We start from the raw sequence: 22938 nt of genomic DNA on the forward strand, positions 1-22938 counted from the left end.
GTCTGGTGGTACTGTATTCAAAACTGTTTATTAGTAAAATAAGCAAATCAATACCAATAATGCAAATATATAGATAACACACATTATCAATAATAAACCTAAAAGTGTAGGAATAATAATAAGCAATAATAAACAAGCTCTATCGATGTCTAGGGGCAAATGAATTGTCATAGAATTTAAAGTTCAGTCCAGTTCATGCGTGCTGAGGTAGATATGGTTGTTGTGTTGTAATTGTTGGAGAGTGAGAGAGAGAGTGAGCGAGATGTAACAGCTACAGTCAGGCAAACCTTCCTTTGCATTCTTGATCCATCGTATCGTTGTGGCCATTCAGTTATGACCCCTCTGTCCTTCAGCTAGACCATTCTTCTGTGGTGGACTCATCACTCTGGCATAAGTGGACACACACACACACACAAGTCCCCACCGGCCCCTGCTATAACACTGTGAGTTTAACTGACCGGTCTCCAATGCCCCACACCTTCCCGTGGGTTCCAACACTCGATCAATGTCCACTAGTGTGTCTCCTGGTGTGTCTGAAGGGTGTCTCTCCAGACCTCACTTTTATCCCTACTCACGGGGTCTCAGCTATCAATCAATTTTGAATGGCTGTGTCCATCAAACCAGCCCACTCTGGCTGTCCACTGAGGAATGTTAATGAACAGAATGGTATCAGACAAATAACCCTCTCAGAAGTCATAATACGGTGAATCAACAAGTCTCTCTCCCCTCTCTTATCTGTAGCAGATGTTCTGGCATGTTTTCTTTTCATCTCTCCCTCTCTCATGAGCAGCATAGCAACAGTAACGGTTTGTGATTCTCCCAGGAGGGGGGAACATGGGCAACTCTGCACCCTTCTGCCCATCAAAACTGTTCATCCTTCATAACAGAAATAATTACATTTATATGTCCTCCAATATGCTAACACTCAAGCCCGCTTCTGACTCATCCACCCATTCTCCTGGATGTGGATCAGAAGTTGAACAATAGATTTTCAGTGCTCCAAGCTGACCTATAATGAAATTCATACTGCAACTGGGTAATCTTTTCAAGTCTGAGCTACATGCATGTTATATTCCCTATACTCCCCTACAAGTCGTTCAAAATTTTCCCGTACAACCACTTGCAAATTGTATGGTCTGGATGTCCGCATTAGGTAAAGGCAGTGTAGGATCTGATGCTTTTGATCCAAGATTCTTTTAGAATTTGGGAAAGAGGCACAAAACTTGGTGTTTCATGATTGTTTTATTAAGAGTTGATAGAGCAGAGGAAAGTTCAACAGATAGTGATAGGGTCTACTAATGAAGAGAAAGCTACGATTAAAGATACTAAGAAGATTAAGATGGTGCTACTTTATGTTTAGCTATTTTTTCCCATAGAGTTAAGGAAAATTCCATTCAAATTTGTAAATAAGAATTAACCCAATTAGAAAGATATTACTCAAATACCACAGTACCAAGATAACCAACAAGAAAACACTTACTCAAATAATACAAAACAAAGAAACTTGCAGACTTTTCCAGAATTATACTTTGTATTGAAACTAGAGGCATATTGAAATGTTACATGTGTATAAAAACTACTTAAAATACAGACAGATAGTTAATTGTTAAAATGCAAATTCATTAACAATTGAATAATCTAATCTAAGAATTAAACCCCCCCCCCCCCGATTCTAAATCACATGTTTAAAATCATTATATTAGATCGGAAAGTTCAGAGGCAAAAAAAACTTGTGATATCTACATTATGTGTGAAATAATCAAAACACTAAAGTTATGAAATATCAAAGGTGGATATTCTTCAAAATATTCATAAGATTATGTCACAGTTAGGCAGATTAGTAGGCTCAGTTATGTGAATTTGAAGTATTCTGATTGCCTTTAAACAAGTAAAATAGATGTAAATTATAAGACATATTTTAATGAATATTAGTACTCAAAATACATAGGCAAGGTTGACAAAAACTTACTAAAACATTTAGAATAGACTTCACAATGTCTAGTAGTTGTCAACTTCATTGAAGTCTTCAGGCTGGTTAGTGATTTGGTCACTGTAGCCCAGCAGCATTATTCACTGTGTCAGAGCTTACTAGCATTTGTTGTCCTGTTGGATACCACTTTAGCTTGCTTTCAGTGGCTGGCATGTATCTGCTTATTTTTGCCTTCTACTTTCTTCGTCATTGATTAGTGACAGCACCTGACAGAGACCTTCCCATCCAGCTCCCATCCAACTCCTTATGCAGTTTCTTAATTCTTCACCTCCTGTCATGCTACTCCATGCCTGATCACCTGGCTGTACTTCTACTCCCTGAGTAGAGGCAAAGGCTGAAGGTTGCAGCACCAGCAGTGAGGAGCACCAGGGTATGGACAAGGGAAGCACAGGAGCACCCACAGGACTGCTTTGAATTGGTGGACTGGACTGTATTCAGGGATTCATCTTGCTAACATTCCCTAAGCAAAAGCTATGGATGAATCAGGAAGTTCATCGTCTGCTGAGGCCTATATCTGTGGCATTTAAGTCTGGTGATCCAGGTCTGTACTAGATAACCAGGTACGTGGAGGGTTATTTCAAGAATGAAGAAATAATTCTGAGTGAGGTTGGAGATGACATCAGAGGCATGTTAACTCTGGCTGGGTTTGCAGGACATTATTCCTACAAAGCAAAACCCAATGGCATGAATCCTTCACTACCAGATGAGCTTGATGCCTTCTACGCCTGCTTTGAAAGGGAGAATATATCTACAGCTATGAAGATCCCTGCTGCACCTGGTGACCCAGTAATCTCTGTCTTGGTTGCCTTAAAGAAGGGTGAACTCTTGCAAGGTGGCAGGCCCCTGGTAAGGCTCTGAAAACTTGTGCCAAACAACTGGTAGGAGTATTCAAGGACATTTTCAACCTCTCACTGATACAGTTGGAAGTTCCCACCTGCTTCACAAAGGCAACAGTTATACCAGTGCCTAAGAAGAGTAGTGTGAGCTGCCATAATGACTATCACCCAGTAGCACTCATATCTATGGTGATGAAATGCTTTGAGAGGTTGGCCATGGCTAGACTGAACTCCTGCCTCAGCAAGGACTTGGACCCACTGCAATTTGCGTATCGCCTCAATAGGTCTACAGCAGATACAATTTCAATGGCTCTCACAAGGCCATAGATCATGTGGACAATACAATTCCTTGACAATAACTCAGCACTTAACACCATCATTCCCACAGTCCTGACTGATAAGCTACAGAACCTGAGCCTCTGTACCTCCCTCTGTAATTGGATCCTCAGCTTCCTAACCGGAAGACCACAATCTCTGTTGATCTGACGATCAACACTGGCATACTGCAGGGGTGTGTGCTTAGCCCACTGCTCTACTCCCTCCGTGTGGCTAGGCATAGCTCAAACACCATCTATAAATTTGCTGATAACACAATCATTATTGATTGAATCTCAGATGGAGCAGAGAAGGTATGCAGGAGTGAGATATACCAGCTGGTTGGGTGGTGTCGCAGCAACAATCTTGCACTCAATGTCAATAAGACAAAAGAACAGATTGTGGACTTCAGGAAGGGTAAGACAAGGGAACATGAACCGTACCTCAAAGAGGAATCAGAAGTGGAAAGAGTGAGCAATTTCAAGTTTCTGGGTCTCAAGATCTCCAAGGATCTAACCTGGTCCCAATATATTGACGTTACCTATAAAGAAGGCAAGACAGAGGCTATATTTCATTAAGAGTTTGAAGAGATTTAGTTTGTCACCTAAAACTCTTGAAAACTGTACCATGGAGAGCATTCTAACAAGCAGCATCACTGTTTGGTATGTGGGGGGGGGGGGCTTCTGCACAGGACTGAAAGAAGCTACAGAAAGTTGTAAATTTAGGCAACTCCATCTTGGGTACCAGCCTCCATGGTATCCAACACATCTTCTCTTGTTTTTGATAACAAACCTGATTCTGATTCCAATTCTTAATCAGGACCCACTCACCAGAAATCAGAGTGTGTCCTCATTGTGAAGCAAACTGGACAGCTTGGGTTAATTTCACACGATAGTTAACATCTATCTGCATAATGTGCTTATCAGCCTTTCTAGGATAGAGGGTTCCAGGCAGTGTGCGGTTACCACCCCAGATGGTCTTACTACAGTTTTCTTGTTTGGAGTTGCTCTGATACTACATAAGACCATAAGAAGAGCCCATAGGCCCTGGTATGTCCACTTCTTGATACTTTATCAATCGTTGTTTGATAGTTCCATTCATTTGGTTGAATTGTCCTGATGACTCTGGGTTATGTGAACAATGAAAAGACCATTGAATGTTCATCAGTCAACATAATTCCTGACAAACACTCCCAGTGAAACATATCCCTTTGATCAGAGTCAATGTGACAATGGCAATCCCCATCTAGGAATATAGTCCCTGAACAATGTTTTTGCTGCGTGTGTGGCAGTGGTTTCCCTTGCTGGAATAGCTTCCACCCATCTTGAAAGCTTGTCCACTATTACCAGTACATCTAAGTATCCTTGACACTTTGATAAAGAACTGTAGTCCACGCAGGTGTAAAAATGGACCAGGTGGGCAGGAACACTTAAATGAGGTAGCTGCTCTGCCACTCCAGGAAGGTTGTGCATCTGTCAGATGTTTGTTGAGTTTGTGCCCTGAACTTTGGATTCCACTAGCAGTAGGGCAATCTGTAAACCATCTTTTATAGCCCACCGCCCAGGTCATGCTCTCTCATCAGGAAGGTACGGAGCCTCAGGACTCATACCACCAGCCTCAGGAACTGATACTATCCCTCAACCATCAGGGCCTCCAACCAAAGTGTTAACTTCACTTGCCGTCACTGAAATGTTCCCATAACCAATGGAGACTCACTTTCAGGGACTCTTTTATCTCATGTTCTCAATATTTATTGCTTATTTATTTAATATTATTCTTTCTTTCTTTTTGTATTTGCACAGTTCGTTGTCTTTTGCACACTGGATGAATGAATGTCCAAGTTGGTGCGGTCTTTCCCTGATTCTGTTACGGTTATTATCTGTTTTCATTCTCTCGTTGCCTACGTTACCGCGCACCCTCGGTCCGAGAACGCGCAACATCGCAAGCGCGCGCACGCTCTGCCCGTTATAAACTGCGCTTGCGCAACGCGGCCGACTCAGTTTCTGCGCATGCTCGAAGGGGGTCAGCGGTTTGAAAGATGGCGGGAGTGACCGTAGACCTGATTACAGATGACGAGGAAGAGACGACTAGGAACTCGGCCACTTTTATTAACGGCGACTCGGATCTGCCCGTGGTTTTTCTGTGCTCCCAGTGTCGGCTGCCCGTCGGCGATTCGCTGGCATGGGCTGGAGCAAACCCGAAGGAAAACATGATCTATCTGAAGAGTAGGTGCTAAATAATTACTTTTTGACATGGTCTTTCTGTCAGAAACCTCGAAGTAGGTGGTCATGGTGGAACTAACAGTTCCTTGGGAAGACAGACAGGGGTGAAAGTCACAATGGGAGCCTGTGCAGGAGGTTTGCTGGCTACTCGTTCTACAAGGGGCTGCAAAGAAAAGAGCCATCAGGGCCTTCACAGAGGCTGCTGAGCCTCCAGATGGGCATGGATCAAGAGATGTGACCTGTGGACACAAGCCAGAGCCTGATCAACCCTTGCTGAGTCCCTTGGGGAAGAGTGTCTGATGTTGAAAGGCACGAAACACCAGGTTACATCGCTGAGATGCAAGCTCTTCGGCCCACCGTATCCATTCTGACCATCAAGTTGGCACAGACTACAAGGATTGGAATGTCATATTACTGTTTTATAAAACAGTGGCGAAACCTCACTGTGTGTGGAGTAGTTGCTACATTCTATTTTCATTTTTTTTAAAATTACCTTTATGTACTTCTTGGGTGGTATGCAAACATAAGCTTTTCATTGTTGTTTGCTACATGTGATAATTAATAATCTGAATCCCCGGCTATATAAAGGATGTCATTAATCTGGAAAGTCCACAGAAGTGATTCATGCCGATGTTACTGGGGCTGGAGCACTTGGGTTATAAGAAGAGATTGGATAGGCTGGAACATTTTTCCCCTCTGGAGTGTGGCCTCAGCTGATGTAACATCATGAGGGGCATGGATAAGGTCACAGTGTTCTTCCCGGAGTAGGAGAGTCTAAAACAAGTGTGCAAGTTTGAGAGGGGAAAGAGCAAGGTTATTTTTTCCCATACAAGAGGGTGGTGAGTATGTGGAATGAGCTATGAGAAGTGGGGAGAGGCAGGTACAACTACAACATTTATAAGAAGTTTAGACAAGATAGGAAAGGTTTAGATTGATATGAGCTCATTGCAGGCAAATGGAATTAGATGAAGCAGACAACTGGTCGGCTGGCTGAATAACTCTAGTACTTGTACCATTTCCAAGAACTTGGTCTGTAGTTTTCTATGCCATGTTGCACCAATTACTTATTGAAATATTTCTTAATTGTTGTGAGGGGCTCTGTCTACACCAAACAAGTACTGTGTGCCAATTGTCTGTATGTGTGTGGGACTTTTCTTCAAGCTTCCTTTAAACCTTCCCTTTCCTTTAAACCAATTCCTTGTGGTCTTTGGCATCTCAAAGGTAGAAATGAGATACACGTTTTATTACAGTAATGGTCTACACAGCTATAGAAGTGACATCTTGTAGACATTTTTGTAATAAGTCTACTTATTCTGACCTCTAACATTTGAAGAACAAGATTTTTCCAAAAGATGGCCTTGTATGCCTTTTGCTATATTTTATGAATGTTATGCCTGAAAGGTGAGATTCTAATCATATGATCCAAGAGGGCGGCGCGACGCAACCTGCAGCGGCCACTCCAGAGCAGATTATCTGTTATTTGTGAAGCGGGGTGCCTTACGCAATCATAATCGGTTGAAAACGGACGTGGGAGCACGGAGGAACATCTGGAAATCTCCAGGAAGATCTTCTTCATTGCTGCTGCTGCTGTGAGGTCCGGGTCTCTGCTGGGAAGAACAGGCCCCCAGTCCTCAGGGTCGCGTTGCCGATGGCCGTTGGTGGGAGCGTCTTAATATGCTCGGCAGAGGATGGTGCTCGGAGAAGCTGTGCCGGAGGGGATGGTCAGAGGTTCAACGGACTCAGAATCCGCTGCGGTCAGGTCACTTTCACTGTGTGCTGCGTCTGCGAGGCTGGCTTCGACGGAGCTTTCATTGTGTGCTGCGTCTGCGAGGCTGAGTCGGGCGGCGCTGTGGAAGTCCATAGCGGGAGTATTCCCTTCTGCTGCCGGTGTAGGATGACGAGTCAATCAGGACTCTGAGGACTTGTGAAAACTGTGTGATGGTTTCTTTCAAACTTGTAGTCTTTTAACATCTGTGGACTATTTTTACCGTGCCCATGGACTGTTTTTTTTAATCAATTATGCTATTGTTTGCGCTGTTGTAACTATATGTTGTATCTATGTGGTTTTGTGCAGGTCCTGTAGCTTTAGTTTTCAGTCTTGTTTTGTCTGGTGGTTTTGGAGCTCCTTTCCGGGGAATGTGCTGAGATGGTAGCGCGATATTAATACACGGCAGCCTCTCCGGACTCTGGATAGGGGATTGCCAAATGTTATGTGGATTTTCTGGTGTAGTCTGTTTTATCATATGCTTTTGTGATATCATTCTGGAGGAATGTCGCATTATTTAACTGCATTGCATTTGTGGTTTCTAAATGACAATAAACTGAATCTGAATCTAAACTCATGACTTGTCTTCACATAGGTGTCACAAACAATATCCTTGTAGATAAAGAGCAGAAAGTAGACACAGCTGATGAATCTGGTTGGTAAGTTTTTAAACTGTTGAATTTTTTTTTCAAAGGCTGTATGTATTTTGTATGCATTGGAATAATTATTGCTTTGCATTATTCAAAAGACTATTCCAGCTAGTTAGAATAGAGAGACCTGGGGACACAGTGAGAAGTTCTCAGGCTAAGTGTTCAGTTCTATATCTGCAAAGGGTCTTTGACTTCTGAGTGAGGTTTATGGTATATTCAGAATGCAGGTCCAATATTGTATTCAATTCTAGTTGCCTCATTATAGAAAGGATATGGAAGCTTTGGAGAGTGCAGAGGAGATTAACCAAAATGCTGCCTGCTCTAGAGGACATATCTTATGAAGGTGCCTTGAGCAAGCTTAGGCTTTTCACTTTGGAGCGAAGGAAGATGAATGGTGACTTGATGGAAATGTATAGGATTAGAGGCATAGATAGAGTGGATAGATAATGACATTTTCCAGGACAGAGATGGCTAATGTGTAAAAGAGGTGATGATTTTAAGGTTTGAGGAAAGTATGGGGGGGATGTCAAAGATAATTTTTTTTCCACTCAATGTGATGGGTAAGTGGAACGTGCTGCCAGGGGTCGTGTAGAGGCAGATACATTAGGGACATTTAAGAGACTCTTAGATCGGCAGATGGATGAAAGAAAAATGGAGGGCATGTAGGAAAGAAGAGTTAGATTGATCTTAGAGTATTGTAAAAGATTGGTTAGCATCATGGGCCCAAGGGCCTGTAGTGTGTGATAATGTTTTTTGTTAATACTTGTATTTCCCATGAGCTTGTGGGGGTTACAGATGGTACATTGACAGCACCCCACTAGGTACAGGACGGAGTCCATCACCAGCTGTAAATTTTCTTTACTTTGTTCCTGCAGGCACAGTGATTGACTCTTTTTTTTAATTCCCCCAGCATTTACGTTTTGCTTTCCTGTAGTGGCTGCTCTCTTTCACTGGGTAGAATGTACCTAAGCACTCCAGCCCACCTTGACTTCAAGAGGAATATATATTGCTTGGCAGTGGCCTATATTGAAAGGCAAGTGTAATATTCTCCTATCTACTGTCGATGTATACACAAGTTAAATTTTTTTTAAAACCTTGTAATAGCATCAATGGCACATAGCATTAAAGACAACATTCACAAAAAAAGTTATACTTTTTTTTTGAACATCATACCAGGAAGAACACAATTAGAATAAAAGGAAAAACTAAGTCCGTTGTTGTGCAATGTGGTCATGGTGTTGCTATAATGAGGTGGTGATTAGGTTGTACAGGTTGGTTCAAGAGTTGAATGATGGAAGAGAAGTGTCTTGAACCTGGTGGTCTGGGAATTTAGGTATATACAAAGTTTTTTTTGTTTTAAAATTTTAATTGCAAGAAACTTCACAGAATTTAGTACATTTACCTGTTTGGCAGTTCATAGTAATTGCAAATTATTGTACTAGTTATTTATTAATGAAATTTCACTAGTCATTGAATTTTGCAAATGTTTTAACTGTGAGATGTTTAATTTTTTAATATTTTTGAAAAAATAAAACTCAATTGTTGAATGAAATGAATTTGTAAGATTATAATCATTTAAAAAAAATTAGATGCAAGCAAAGTTTTATGGGTTAGTTGAGTGTCAGGAACACAGCTTTATAACCCTGCTTGTTCATCTCAAGAGCTGTTGAGAAATTGGTTTAGGTAGAGTTTCTGTTTGCCAAACACGGAATCTAATAATTGTGCAAACACACACAGTTTATCTAAGTCCATAAAGCTTAATTGCCGGTACTTTATTCATGATCACCATGCTTTTAAATCATTCTACTAGACCAGGGGTCGGCAACCCGCGGCTCTGGAGCCACACGTGACTCTTTCATCTCTGTGCTGCGGCTCCCCGTGGTTTGTTAGTTTTTGAAATGTAATTCGAAATTTGAAGATTATGGTGATCTTGTACAATCTAAATAAAACGTTGTGGAGACCCCATTTCCTGGCACATCCGAACCGGCTCACAATTAGCCACCGTTCCGGCTAAGGGAGATAGCCTACGGGGGTTTGTGAGTACGTGTCTTTTGGAGCATCCGCGCCCACGGGGACGGGTTGAGGGAGGCTTTAAAGCAAGGCTGTTTAGTTCGAATAAGGTTATCTTTATCTGCAGTGTCATTATTTTAGCTGCGTGTAGCACACCGCTACAACGTGTTTTTTTATCGCTATTAATATACATCACCACTGCCAATGCCTGACACCCGCCAGTGCGCGCTTTCTTTTAATTCTTCGATCCAAGGTAGGCTAACTATGGAGTAACCTTCAACCCAACGTCTTTTTTTCGGAGTTCAAAATGTTTTTGTTGCATGCAGAAATGTAATTTCGTTTTCTCTGCAGGAGTTCATCAATTTCATAAATGCAACACATTATAGTTTGTTTATACATAGCATAAAGGCAAAAAAAAAACCGTTGTATGCAGTGTTATTTCATTTTAAATGTCAAACGGGTTTTGTGGCTCCCAGTGTTTTCTTTCCTGTGGGAAATGGGTCCATATTGGCTCTTTCAGTGGTAAACGTTGCCGACCCCTGTACTAGACCAATAATTGTTACATGTTTTTCATCGAGGAATTTTCTCAGCAAAGGGTCATGATCAAGCATAAACTCTGCAAGCCAATAATTGTCCTGCGTTGTAGGCTAACAATCGAGACCATCAAGCTTGCTCCAGTAGTTATCACTATGAATATAACAAAGAGATCTTGTTGATGTCAAGATCCTATGTTAAAATTGAACTGTTAGCTTCAGCTGAAACTCCAGTAGTGGGTAACACAAATGGCCTTTATTCAGGTGAATTTAAAATATACTTGTTCCTCCTGTTTGATATGCAGCGTTTTGTGTTGGACAGTGTACCTGTGTGAATGAATTGAAAGATGGCCATTGAAATGAGGGTGTTGAGCTCACTGGGCTACGCCAGAGGAAAGTTGAGAATTAGCACAACCTGAGGCTGTACATAAACCAAGGAAGTGATATCCATCTTGAATATAAATATTGTTAATTGATGAATTAAGTAATTAAGTAGAATAATTTGTTTTACAAAACAAATCTTTAAAGTAATCTTTGCTTTAATTTATAGTTATGTCCTTGGCTCCACAACAAAAGCAGAACTTGTAGATGACAGTAAAAAGCCAGTAGTTCTAGAAACACAAGCTGAAGTCCTTGGAGAACTAGCAAAGGTAATGTGTGGTATATCTACAGTTTAATAATTGTTTTTGTAGTTTTCCTTTGTTGTCTAGAACATATACCGTGCTTTGAAGAAGTATTCAATCCCCATCCCTTTGTTCACATAAATGAGTATTACAACCAGGAATTTTGATTCAATTTAACTGAGATATTTTATTTATGAAACAAATGCTTCCTTTTTTTACAGTAGACCCCCAAAATATGAAGATTATAAAGCATGAAAAGCTAAAAATAAAAAAAACTGAAAGGTCAGCAGTTCAAAAGTAGTCATTCCTCTTTGCTCGGTACTTACTTGAACCATCTTTGGCAGTATTTACAGCCAGTAGTCTTTTTGAATAAGTATGTATAATATAATGGAGCAAGATTTGCCCATTCCTCCTTTACAAAATTGCTCAAGCTGTATCAGGCTAGTTGGGGAGTGGTGGTGGACTGCAGTCCTGAGGTCTTGCCAGATATTTTCAATCGGGTTAAGATTAGGACTCTGGTCCACTCAAGGAAGCTTCTTCATTTGAAGCCACTTCATGGTTGTTCTGGCAGTGTGCTTTGAGTTGTCATCCTGCTGAAAGACTAACTTCCTTCCCAGATTAAGCTTTCTGACAGAGACCAAGCTGTTTTTTTTTTTATCCAGGATCTCTCTGTTGTTACATATCCCGTAACTGGGTGTCTGACCAGCAGAGAAAGAAGAATCCATTGGAGTCTGGTGGTACTATGTTCAAAAGTGTTTATTAATAAAATAAGCAAATCAATATCAATAATGCAAATATATAGATAACACAAGTGAGCAATAATAAACCTAAAAGTGTAGGAATAATAATAAGCAATAATAAACAAGCTCTATCGATGTCTAGGGATAAATAAATTGTCATAGAGTATAAAGTTCAGTTCAGTTCATGCGTGCTGAGGTAGATATGGTTGCTGTAATCGTTGGGGGGAGAGAGTGAGCGAGCGAGATGTAACAGCTACAGTCAGGCAAACCTTCCTTTGCGTTCTTGATCCGTCGTATCGTTGTGGTCATTCAGTTACGACCCTTCTGTCCTTCAGCTAGACCGTTCTTCTGTGGTGGACTCGTCACTCTGGCATGAGTGGACACACACACGTCCCCACCGACCCTGCTATAACACTGTGAGTTTAACTGACCGGTCTCTTGGTCCGGTCTCTGATGCCCCACACCTTCCCATGGGTTCCAACACTCCATCAGTGTCCACTAGTGTGTCTCCTGGTGTATCTGAAGGGTGTGTCTCCAGACCTGACTTTTATCCCTGCTCACGGGGTCTCAGTTATCAATCAGTTTTGAATGGCTGTGTCCATCAAACCAGCCCACTCTGGCTGTCCACTGAGGAATGTTAATGAACAGGATGGTATAAGACAAATAACCCTCTCAGAAGTCATAATACGGTGAATCAACAAGCCTCTCTCCCCTCTCTTATCTGTAGCAGATGTTCTGGCATGTTTTCTTTTCATCTCTCCCTCTCTCCCTCATATGAGCAGCATAGCAATAGTAATGGTCTGTGATTCTCCCGGGGGGTGGGGGAGATATGGGCAACTCTGCACCCTTCTGCCCATCAGAACTGTTCATCCTTCATAACACTGTATTGAGCAGCATTCATTGTCCCATTAATCCTAACTAGATTTCCAGTCACTGCTGCTGAAAAGCATCCCCATAGCATGATGCTACCTGTACAATACCTTAGGATGGTGTTACCTGGCAGTTGCACAGTATTAGACTGGTGCCACATGTAGCATGTGGTTTTGAGTCTAAAAGGTTCCACTTTAGTTTCATCTGACAGCAACACCTTTTTTCACTGCTTTACAACATCTAAATGATTTGCAAAGTCTTGACGTGCATGGATATGCTTTTTTTTAGCCAGGGCTTCTTCCTTGCCATAAGTACCTTTTTTGTGCAAGGTCTTGGAGATGTAGAGCTGTGATCTTCATTTCCAATTGTAACCACTGACTTCTGCAGCTCGCTCAGAATGACTGTTGGTGTCACAGTAGCTTCCCTTACAAGTGCCATTCTTCTCTGGCAATTAAGTTTAGAGGCGCAGCCTGACATAGGCAGTGTGGCTGTGGTTTTATATTTTTTCCACTTTTTCACAAAGGCCTGCACTGAGCTCCAAGGTATGTTCAATGCCTTTGAGATTGTCTTTTACCCTTCCCCAGATTTCCGTTATCATTTCCCTGACTTGTCCTAAATGCTCTCTTGCTTTCATTTTGGTTGGGTTTATTGAAAATCTATCATATTGTTCAGCATTGCAGAGAGAGGGGGTATATACTCTTACAAATTCATTGAAACGAGGTCATCCAATTTTCTACTTCACATTAGTTGAGTTGGTAAGGTAAGACAGTATACTGCACCTGAGGGAAGTTATTGTAGCAATTGCATAGGGGATGAATACTTATTCAACTTACAATTTTGGTTTTTAATTTTTAGTAAATTGTTGACAGGTTTTGGAATGTTTCTTTTGATTTGACATGATGCACAATATTTTGTAAATTAGCTCAAAATCCTACTTCAGTATATTTTAAATTTAGAAAATGTGAAAATAGTTGTTGGGATGAATAATTTTTGAAGACGGTGTAAATAAACTAAATTTAATAATAAGAATGAGGTATTTGAAGAAAGCAAAGCTACAGCTAAATATTTGAAATTTAAGCAGATAATTGAAAAATGGTTTTGAAATTTTCACCCAAATTTCCATTTTTATTCTGAGAGTTAAAGACAAGTATTTGTAATGCAGAGAAATTATAACTGGGAAAGGGATTTGTTCCAGTGATATTTTCATGTTTCACTCATAGAATCTCTTGCCTTTAAAAAGGGAACTGATATCATGTGGTATTATTTTTAATCTAGTCATTGCATTGTCATTTACAGAAAAACATTGCTCTTTGCCTTTTTTTCCATTTTTATCACATTTGTCAAAACATTTAGTGTTAGTTAGCATTTACAAATACACCTTATGGCATTTCTTTGAAACAGTCTCGGACGGTGCTGAATCTGATGATTACAAGGCTGGCGGCTGTTGAAGAGAAGTTGCGATCATTAAAGAGTGCAGAATGATTCTAATATGTTATGTTGCAACTTATGCAGATGAAGACACCACATTTTGAAGATGTTAGCAGTTGTCTAAATTTGATGTCAATTCGTTATATAGTATCCTTTAGCAGATTTTTTCTTTTTGCTGTGCAATGGGTTGTTGACTTAATGCAGAGTCACAAGCCTTAACAATTGTATCTCAAATATTGTATTGTACCAGCTGCTAAATATATTTTTCTTTTCTTAGAAAGCATCATTAACCAACAAGTAAGTTGATATTATAATCTACCTTTAAATGTTTGAATGATTGTTTAATTAAAGTGTAAGATATTTTGTAACCATTTCATCTCTATTATTATCTTTACCAGATTGTGTTAAGTGTAGTTTTCTTTTTATTAATTTTGTTACTGTAGAAAATAAAGCTATTTCCATAATTTTGATGCATACTGGTTATTCTTTAATTTGTCAATTATTATTTTGTAGAACATGCAATATTAAGTCACAATTACTCCTTAGCAATAAAGCTGCTGATAAATAAGACTCAGTTTTCTACATTTCAAGCAAAATATTGATTTACAGACTTTTAACCTGGGTTTGGAAAGGCAAAGTACATGTATTTAATTTCATGTTAAACAGCTAGCAGTTGTTTATATTTGCTGTACATTATACAGTCGGCCCTCCTTATCTGCGAGGGATTGGTTCCCGGACCTCCCGTGGATACCAAAATCTGTGGATGCTCAAGTCCCTTATATAAAATGGTGGTGTATTTGTATATAACCTACGCACATCCTCCCGTATACTTCAAATCATCTCTAGATTACTTGTAATACCTAATACAATGTAAATGCTGTGTAAATAGTTGTTATACTGTCATGTTTAGGGAATATTGACAAAAAAATTTACATGTTCCTCCTCAAAACACAAGCAGCAAACAAATGAGACGTGAGGCAAACAATGATCAAATGAGTAAAACTTTTAATCATCTCTAGATTACAGAACTTATAATACCTAATACAATGGAAATGCTATGTAAATAGTAGTTACACTGTCTTGTTTAGGGAATATTGACAAGAAAAAAATATATATTTTCCTCTCGCTCACAAGACAAGCAGTAAACGAACAAAACAGGAGGTGAACAATGATAAAACAACGAGTAAAAATTGTAATATGCTGTACAGTAGTTGTTACACTGTCTTGTTTAGGGAATAAGGACATTTTGGAGGAGGCTCAATAATACTAAACTCAGGAACTGTGGAGGTTGAGGGCTGAGGATCTTCAAGCGTTGAACACCGAGACTTCAGAATTGCAGATGCTTTGTAGCCTTTCTCTTCTGTAAGATTCTTGAGCTCCTCTGGTAATGCTGCTACGGCCTCGGCATTAGCTGATGCGGATTCTCCTGTGATCTTTATGTTCTCGAGACTGTAGTGCTTTACTTAGCCAGCCAGCCATCCCTTACTAGCCTTAAACTTTTCTCTTGCTCTCATCAACCCCGTCATAGTAATGCTCATAGAGACTAAGAGCTTTTTCACGTATAATTCGGCCATCGACAGGGATATGATTCTGTTACATGACCTCTAGCCACCCACTCTTTGAGAGATAGCACTTTACGCTCCCTCTTGGCCTTTGAGGAATTGCTTCGACTGCGTAATTGCTTTTTAGGATCCATTTTTTCACAGGAACAAAGTAGCGAACGAATGAGACGCGAGGCAAGCAATGCTTAAACAACGAGTGCTGGAAGAGCACTTCCAGGTTTTCTCGATTCACATTTGGTTGAATTCGTGCATGCAGAACTCATGGATAAGGAGGGCCGACTGTACTAAGTTGTATTAATTAAAGCCAGACACTCCGTTGTACCATAAGAAAAATGCACATCTCCATCTGGAGATGGCGCCAATGTCCTGACAACAAAAATGAAAGAAAATCAAAGGCTGTCTCCTTTCAAAATTTACAGAAGTTATCTTCTAAAATAGGTGTGTGGTTATTTTTCAAATGTGCATTTGAGCTTTCTTCAACTGCAGGAAAACCTTATTAAATAGCAAACCCATGAGTATCATCCAAAGAAAATGCCCCATCTAACTGTAACTCACAATATGGATTTCACCCTTATGAAGGAGACCTCTTTTAGTGGAGCTGGGAGTGGAATACCTGATTGGTGAGTCTGGTGTTAAGCATGTAAATAACAAATGGCAATCAAAGTAGGCTAAATGTACTTGCGATCTGGATGGGCAATATTTTCCTGTCCTGCCAATGGATATTGGAAAATTTGGGGATATGAATTTTTAGGTGCCTACTAAATTGTTCAGAAGAGTGTGGATCACTGAAAAATGACTAATCTTAATGCCATTTTCATGCACTATCCTTACAATTAAAGTTCTACAGCCCCTTTGAATAAATTACTTTGAATTTCAGTCCTAATGGCTTTCCCATTTATTCTGAGACTGATTTCTTCTTGTTTTATTCTCCTTATGCAGGGAAACATTCTTGCTTCCAACCCCATACAATTTTATAAAATTTCAATGAGATAATTTCTCACTTTTCTCAACTACAAAGAACACAGGCCTCGTCTACTCAGTCTCTATATAATAAGCACACCATCAACAATTTGAATGACTATTGTCTGGTTGCCCTCACACCAACAATAATGAAGTGCTTTGAGAGATTGGTCCTCTCACACATTAAAGTCACTATCCCTGCTACACTGGACTCACACCAGTGTAGTCACACTATAAAGCAAACGGGTCCATGGAGGATGCCATCTCATTAGCTTTTAACACTGTCATTCCCAGCAAGCTCATCTCCAAACTCCACCAGCTAGGCCTCAGCTCATCACTCTGCAACTGGGTCCTGAATTTCTTGTCAAAGCGTTCACAGGCAGTGAGACTGGGCTCTCACCTGTCCTCCACTGCTATCCTGAACACTGGTACAGCACAAGGTTGTGTATCGAATCCCATACTCTACTCCCTCTTCACTTACAACTGTGTACGTGCATTTGACACCTATACCATCGTCAAATTCGCAGGCGACACAGCAGTGATCCGGTTGATCTCCAACAGAGGGGAATCAGTGTACAGAGCGGAGGTACAGAACTTAGTGAGCTGCTGCTCAGAGAACAACCTATCTCTTAATACAGCAAAGACCAAGGAGCTAATTATCAACTTTGAAAAGTCACAGGATGACGAGTACGCACCAGTCTACATTAACGGAGACAAAGAGGAGAGAGTATCTGGGAATACACATCTCAGAAGGTCTTACATGGTCCACTAACACCACAACAATAGTTAAGAAAGCCCAGCAACACTTGTTTTTCCTCAGGACGCTGAAGAAAGCTGGTCTACCTGAACAGATGCTGGTAATCTTTTACCGCTGCACCATAGAGAGCATCTTAACATACTGTATCTCTGTGTGGTATCTCAGTTGTACAGCAGCTGATAGGAAAGCTCTTCAGCGGGTCATCTATAGCGCCCAGAAGATCATCGGGACACAGCTCACAGCCCTGGAGGACACCTACAGCTTAGGCTGCCTAAGGAAAGCTACTAGCATCTGTAAGGACAATACAGACCCATGCAATCATCTGTCTGAACTTCTTCCATCTGGCAGAGGTTATAAGATTTTCTATGCCCACACTTACAGACTGAAAAATAGCTTTTTCCCCAGAGCTATAATTGCTCTGAAACAATCAATCAAGCATCATGCATAAATTTGTTATATTGTTACTTTTAATACTGGTTTTATAGCTGTCATGCATCTGAGTTGCGCTTTTGTACTGCTAGACATTGCTTGTACTGGCTGGTTACTTGATTTTATTTATTGTTTATTTGTTGTTTTATAGCATTGAGTACAAGAGTGGCAAACTCATTTCCGCTGTATTGGTGCGTGACAAATTGTACTATGCAATGACAATAAAGGTATTTCATCTCAGGAACCAGTTTAATAGTGCATATTAGGAATGAGTTGATAGAAGTACTGGTTGATGCAGGCACATTAGTAATGTTTAAAAACCAAATAGATAATTCATGGATAGAAAAAGGTTTAGAGAGCTATGGGCCAAATTCAGGCAGATGAGACTAACTTGCCTGGCAAAACAGTCAACAGTTAGGCCAAAAGGACTGCATAGCTCAGAGTCTATAACAGGCAACCCGAAACCTGGGCTAATGCTTGGGTCATTAAGAGGACATTTATGAAAAAGCCGTCACCCAATCTACTTGTTCACCCTATTATGGTGACATAGAAGGGACCATTATAGCAAGTGCACAGCAGGGCCTAGGTATTAAATCGCAATAAGTAGAACTAAATCATTAGACTGGGAATGATGCTGCTTTTACTGTCCTACCTACCAAGTATTTCTAGACTACTCTATTTTTGTTCTAGATTTTGGCATCTGGAAAAAAACCCTCAAAACTGGAGGAATGCTTCTGTGGAGGGAAAAGAACGTTTGGCATTTCGGGTCAAGATCCTTCATCCAGACTAAAAGATAGGCCAAAGCTTGCTAGTATAAAGAAGTGATGAGAGAAGGTGGAACAGGTTGAGGAGGGATGATAGGCAGCTGGAAGAGGGAAGAGTGGAAATAATGACAGGCTGGGAGGTGATAGATGGAGGTAACAAAGGACTGTAGATGGTGGTATCTGATTGAAAAGGAAGGTGGAGTGTGAAACTAAGGGAGGTGAGGTGGGCAGATGAGATCAGTAGAGAAATAAGACTACATGGGTAATGGGCGGGTGATGGGCGGATGAAATGTGTAGGCAGAGGGCAAAGAACCATGGTAATGGGGGCAGTAGTTGGTAAAACTGAGTAGATCAGGAGAAATTGTTAAGGGACAGTATTATGTTCAATTCCGGTGGCCTCATAGAAAGTATGTGGAAGCTTTAGAAAGCACGCAGAGGAGATTTGCCAGCATGCTCCCTAGATCAGAGAGCATGTCTTTATGAGGAAACATTGAGCGAGCGAGGGCTTTTGTCTTGGGAGTGAAAGAGGATGAGAGCTGACTTGAAATATAGAAGATGAAAAGAGGCATAGATAGAGTGGACAGCCAGCACCTTTTTCCCAGTGTTGCAATGCCTATAACGAGAGGGCAGAATTTTAAACTGATTGAAGAAAAGAATAGGGCGGATGTCAGAGGTAAGTTCCTTACACAGAGAGTGGTGGATGTGTGGAATGGTGGTTGAGGCAGATATATTGGAGATATTTAAGAGACTTAGGCACATGGATGTTAGAAAAATAGGAGAGCAATGTGGGAGGGAATGTTAGGATTAATCTTGAGTAGGTTAAAAGGTCAGCTCAACATTGTACTGTGTTATATGTTCTATGATTGGAGGGGGAGCAGTTTATCTGAAATTGGAGAATTCAATGTTCTCCACCATCAGGGTGAGTCTAGACACATACTAGCAGAACAGCAGCTCATAGTCCACCTAGATATCTGCAGCATGATGGTATATGCATTGACTTCTTCAGTGTCAGGAAAACTGTTTCCCCCCCCCCACCCCCGATCCACCCAGTTACTCCCACAGCTATCCCAGCCTGACACCACCTTCACCCTCTCCATCTGCCCATCAACCACGTACTTTTTCCAATGGGTCCCCTCCTCAACGGCTCCAATCTGTCCACCACACCACCCTTATTCGATTCCATGCTCCACCTTCCTGTCCACTAAATTTCTTCATCTGCACCCTTTGATGTCTCAAATGTCTCCATAGCTGTTGCCACTCATCCTTCCTCTATCTGCTAATCTCCTTTCATCACCTGTTCAACCTATCGCTTGTCAACTCTTGCTTCACCCCTCCTTTCACCTCTTTATACCTCTTTCTTTCAGTCTAGGTGAAGAGTCTCGAAATGAAACGCCAACTTTTCATTTCCCTCCATAACTGCTGCCTGATCCACTTCTTCCTCTATCTTGTTTGTTGCTCCAGATTGCAGAACTTGTAGCTTTTTGTGTCTACTCACAGCATCTGCAATTGTTTTTTAATGATTTGCATCATATTACTCAGTACTCATGTCTAATAAAAGATTACTATATTGTTTATCCTGAGCTGGAATTACTTCCAAGTCAAGTCATTTTATTGTCATTTAACTATGTACATGTATGCCATCAAACAAGACACTTTACTGGATCAGGGTGTAAAGCATCCTGGTACACATAACACACAATAAACTGGGAGTAGAGAAGTTGCTTCCCACACAGAATGACTGGCCTTTCTGTTAGAAGTCCAGGATCCATTTGCAGAGGGAGGTGTTGAGACCCAGCAAGGGCAGTTTCCCCACCTGTTTCTGGGATATGATGGTGTTAAATGCTGAACTGCAGCCTGGCATATGAGACCCCATTTTCCAGTTGGGACAGGACAGATGGAGGACAGGGGCTATGGCATTGTCAGTGGATTGATTCAAGCAAGAAGCAAACTGGAAAGGGTCCAGTGTAGCAGGGAAAAAAGGCTTTAATGCGTACCATGACCAACCACTCGAAGCATTTCATTAAGGTTGATGTTAAAGCCACAGAGTAAATCTAAAGTAAGAGTGGGCTTATCAAATAGAACCATTTAATGGAAAAGTTTATTTTGTCATTTTTGTTGGTCAGTGTCAGAAAATAGGTCAAGCAGAATGTAAATCAAAGGGGATTATATTCTATCTACATGTAGTTTAAAAGCAATAGAATGAAATGATGCACATTAAGGTAAGGCTGCTCTAGACCTAACAATTTTAATAAAAGTAATGCAGATTACAATTTTATATTGTTATTAACTATTTTGGTGAAAGTAACAGCAAATGTAATTTTAACTCCAAGTGTTCAATATCCTTTTCTGAGCTCTTGCTTGTGACTAGGATTTTCCTGGAAGAGAAATTTGCCATACTATGCATGATGAAATGAGTCCTGAGCTTTGGCGATTCTGTGTGGCTTTGTGCACAGGCACTTAGTTTTATAATAGCAAATCATATGCCAGGTACCAGCTGCATAATTATATAGTGCTAATTATAAATTTCAACAATGCAAATTACAGACTAAATAAACTCGCATATCAGCAGCATTTGGAAAATGCTGACATTTTGTGACTCTGTCCACAAAGAAAGAGCTAAAGTTTGTTTTGCACAAAAGTGGACTTTGTTTTCTTTTGTTCCAATTATTTTTCTTCTTGTAAAAGACATGTATAATTTATTTTTAATTACTATTTTCCTTTGAATGCTGCCTCTGCAAGTAAGCTTCTGATTGCACCTGTGCATACACGTACTTGCACGTATGACAATAAAATCTGACTGACTTTGATTCTTTACTGTAGCAGTGCAATTATTAGAGTTGAGTATGAGTTTTCCCTAAGGGGTTTTCTCTTGGTGGGTCTTTAGGTGGCTGTAGAGGCTGATCCGGGATCCACATATTCTGGTGCAGTGTGAGCAGGAGTGGCTGTGGTTAGTGGTTGGATCTTTTGGTTTCTCAGTCTCTACTTTCACAGCTGCCACTTGTTCTCTGCAGCACAGCGGAGGGCTCAGTTCCCTCTTGAACAGATTTCCTTCATGTGTATCTGTAAAGTGCAATGTCTTCCCAGTTTTTAGATATAATGGCGCATTTCTTCAACCTAATTTTAATGTTTTCATTTCTTTTGCCCACAAGGGGCTTGCTGACCTTCCTTAAACTAGGAGTAAAAGATCTGTTTGGGGAAACATGAGTTAAGCACCTAAATGACATGACATTTCCATCAGAGTTGGTATTGCTTTATCATGGTGGAGACGCTGTTGACATTGGCATCCTCCAGTACGGTACTGCGTCTGCCCTTTACAAATCTTATAACACAACTCCTTATATACAGCCTATTCTGCCAGTCCTGGTAATAAAATACAGTACTTATAAGAGATAGGTAAATCTAATGTAGATGCTGCAGATAAACCATTTAGAGGGTTAAAATACTTCTGGTTGGCCACATCTAATGCCATCATTTCCAGGATCTCCCAGCTCTTCACAGAAGGAGTCAATTACAGTCATTATGTGGCACCTAATTGTCATGATTTCAAGAATGCTGGCTTCTATTTTTGTGTCTGAAGATTATTCTGTATTTCACATTTAGATGACGTATATATGAATGGGACATTACATTCTGGAATTTTATATTGGTGCAGTTACAGAAATGCTTGTTTGGTACGTGCAAGAGCCAAGAGGTGGTTGATGCACATTCAATGGGTACATTTAATGTTAGAAATATATACAATATACTGTACATCCTGAAATTCTCATGAGAAAGCAATGAATATCTTAGGCTTCTTAGGCAGCGTGGCACACAGCAGCAGCGGCCTTTCAGATCTGGTTCTACTTTAACTTAGTTTACTTTAATTTAATTTTGTTTTTTCATTTAATTTGAAGGCACAATTAGGGTTTAGAGTGATGGATAACAGAGTGACTATCTACCATCGCCAGATACTACTACAATACAGAGATCGTCCAAAACCAAACCTTCATGAAAATCTGCTGGTTAGATTGTGCGACCTCGGCTTGCTGAGGGAATCGGGCCTGCAGTCCTCGGAGTCGCCTGATGCCGGTGGCCGGAGGTAGGGATGTCGCAAGCAGTGTGTGAGGAAGTGGAAGCAAGGCTAGCGGGCAGGGGTCTGTGCCAGGAGAAAAGCAAGCCCTGGCCGTCCAGCTCTCCCGTCCATTCTGCTCTCCAATGGACATTAAATTGGACTACATCTGTGGCTACAAAATATTCGGCAGGAGTACAGAAATGGACAGAATCCCAGACGCCGCCATTCAGCTAGTTATTTATGTAACAGATTTTCCCCCAAGCCATCGGACTACCAACCTACTGCCCTCTGCTGTGCCTATTGTCTTGTTTATTATTTATTGTAATGCCTGCACTATTCTGTGTACTTTATGCAGTCCTGGGTAGGTCTGCAGTCTAGTGTAGTTTTTGTGTTGGTTTACGTTGTTCAATGTAGTTTTTATATTGTTCATGTA

The 22938-nt window shown here is 40.7% G+C and overlaps 1 protein-coding gene across 4 annotated transcripts; it reads left to right on the forward strand.

The window, feature by feature from the left end:
- The first annotated feature begins 5162 nt into the window (after positions 1-5162).
- Positions 5163-22938, forward strand: mis18a (MIS18 kinetochore protein A). Of its 4 annotated transcripts, none has more exons than XM_059966215.1 (5): positions 5163-5366; positions 7724-7787; positions 8689-8811; positions 10872-10971; positions 22348-22938. In XM_059966215.1, the coding sequence occupies exons 1-5, from the start codon at positions 5180-5182 to the stop codon at positions 22534-22536; spliced, it is 663 nt and encodes a 220-aa protein (XP_059822198.1). In that variant the 5' UTR covers positions 5163-5179; the 3' UTR covers positions 22537-22938. The 4 variants fall into 4 exon arrangements, with proteins under 4 accessions (XP_059822198.1, XP_059822200.1, XP_059822201.1 ...); XM_059966217.1 differs by having other exon boundaries at positions 8713-8811; XM_059966218.1 differs by lacking the exon at positions 22348-22938 and adding an exon at positions 13956-14386.

The sequence above is a fragment of the Hypanus sabinus genome, chromosome 4, assembly GCF_030144855.1.
Source record: "Hypanus sabinus isolate sHypSab1 chromosome 4, sHypSab1.hap1, whole genome shotgun sequence".
In the NCBI taxonomy this organism is placed as follows: Eukaryota; Metazoa; Chordata; class Chondrichthyes; order Myliobatiformes; family Dasyatidae; genus Hypanus; species Hypanus sabinus.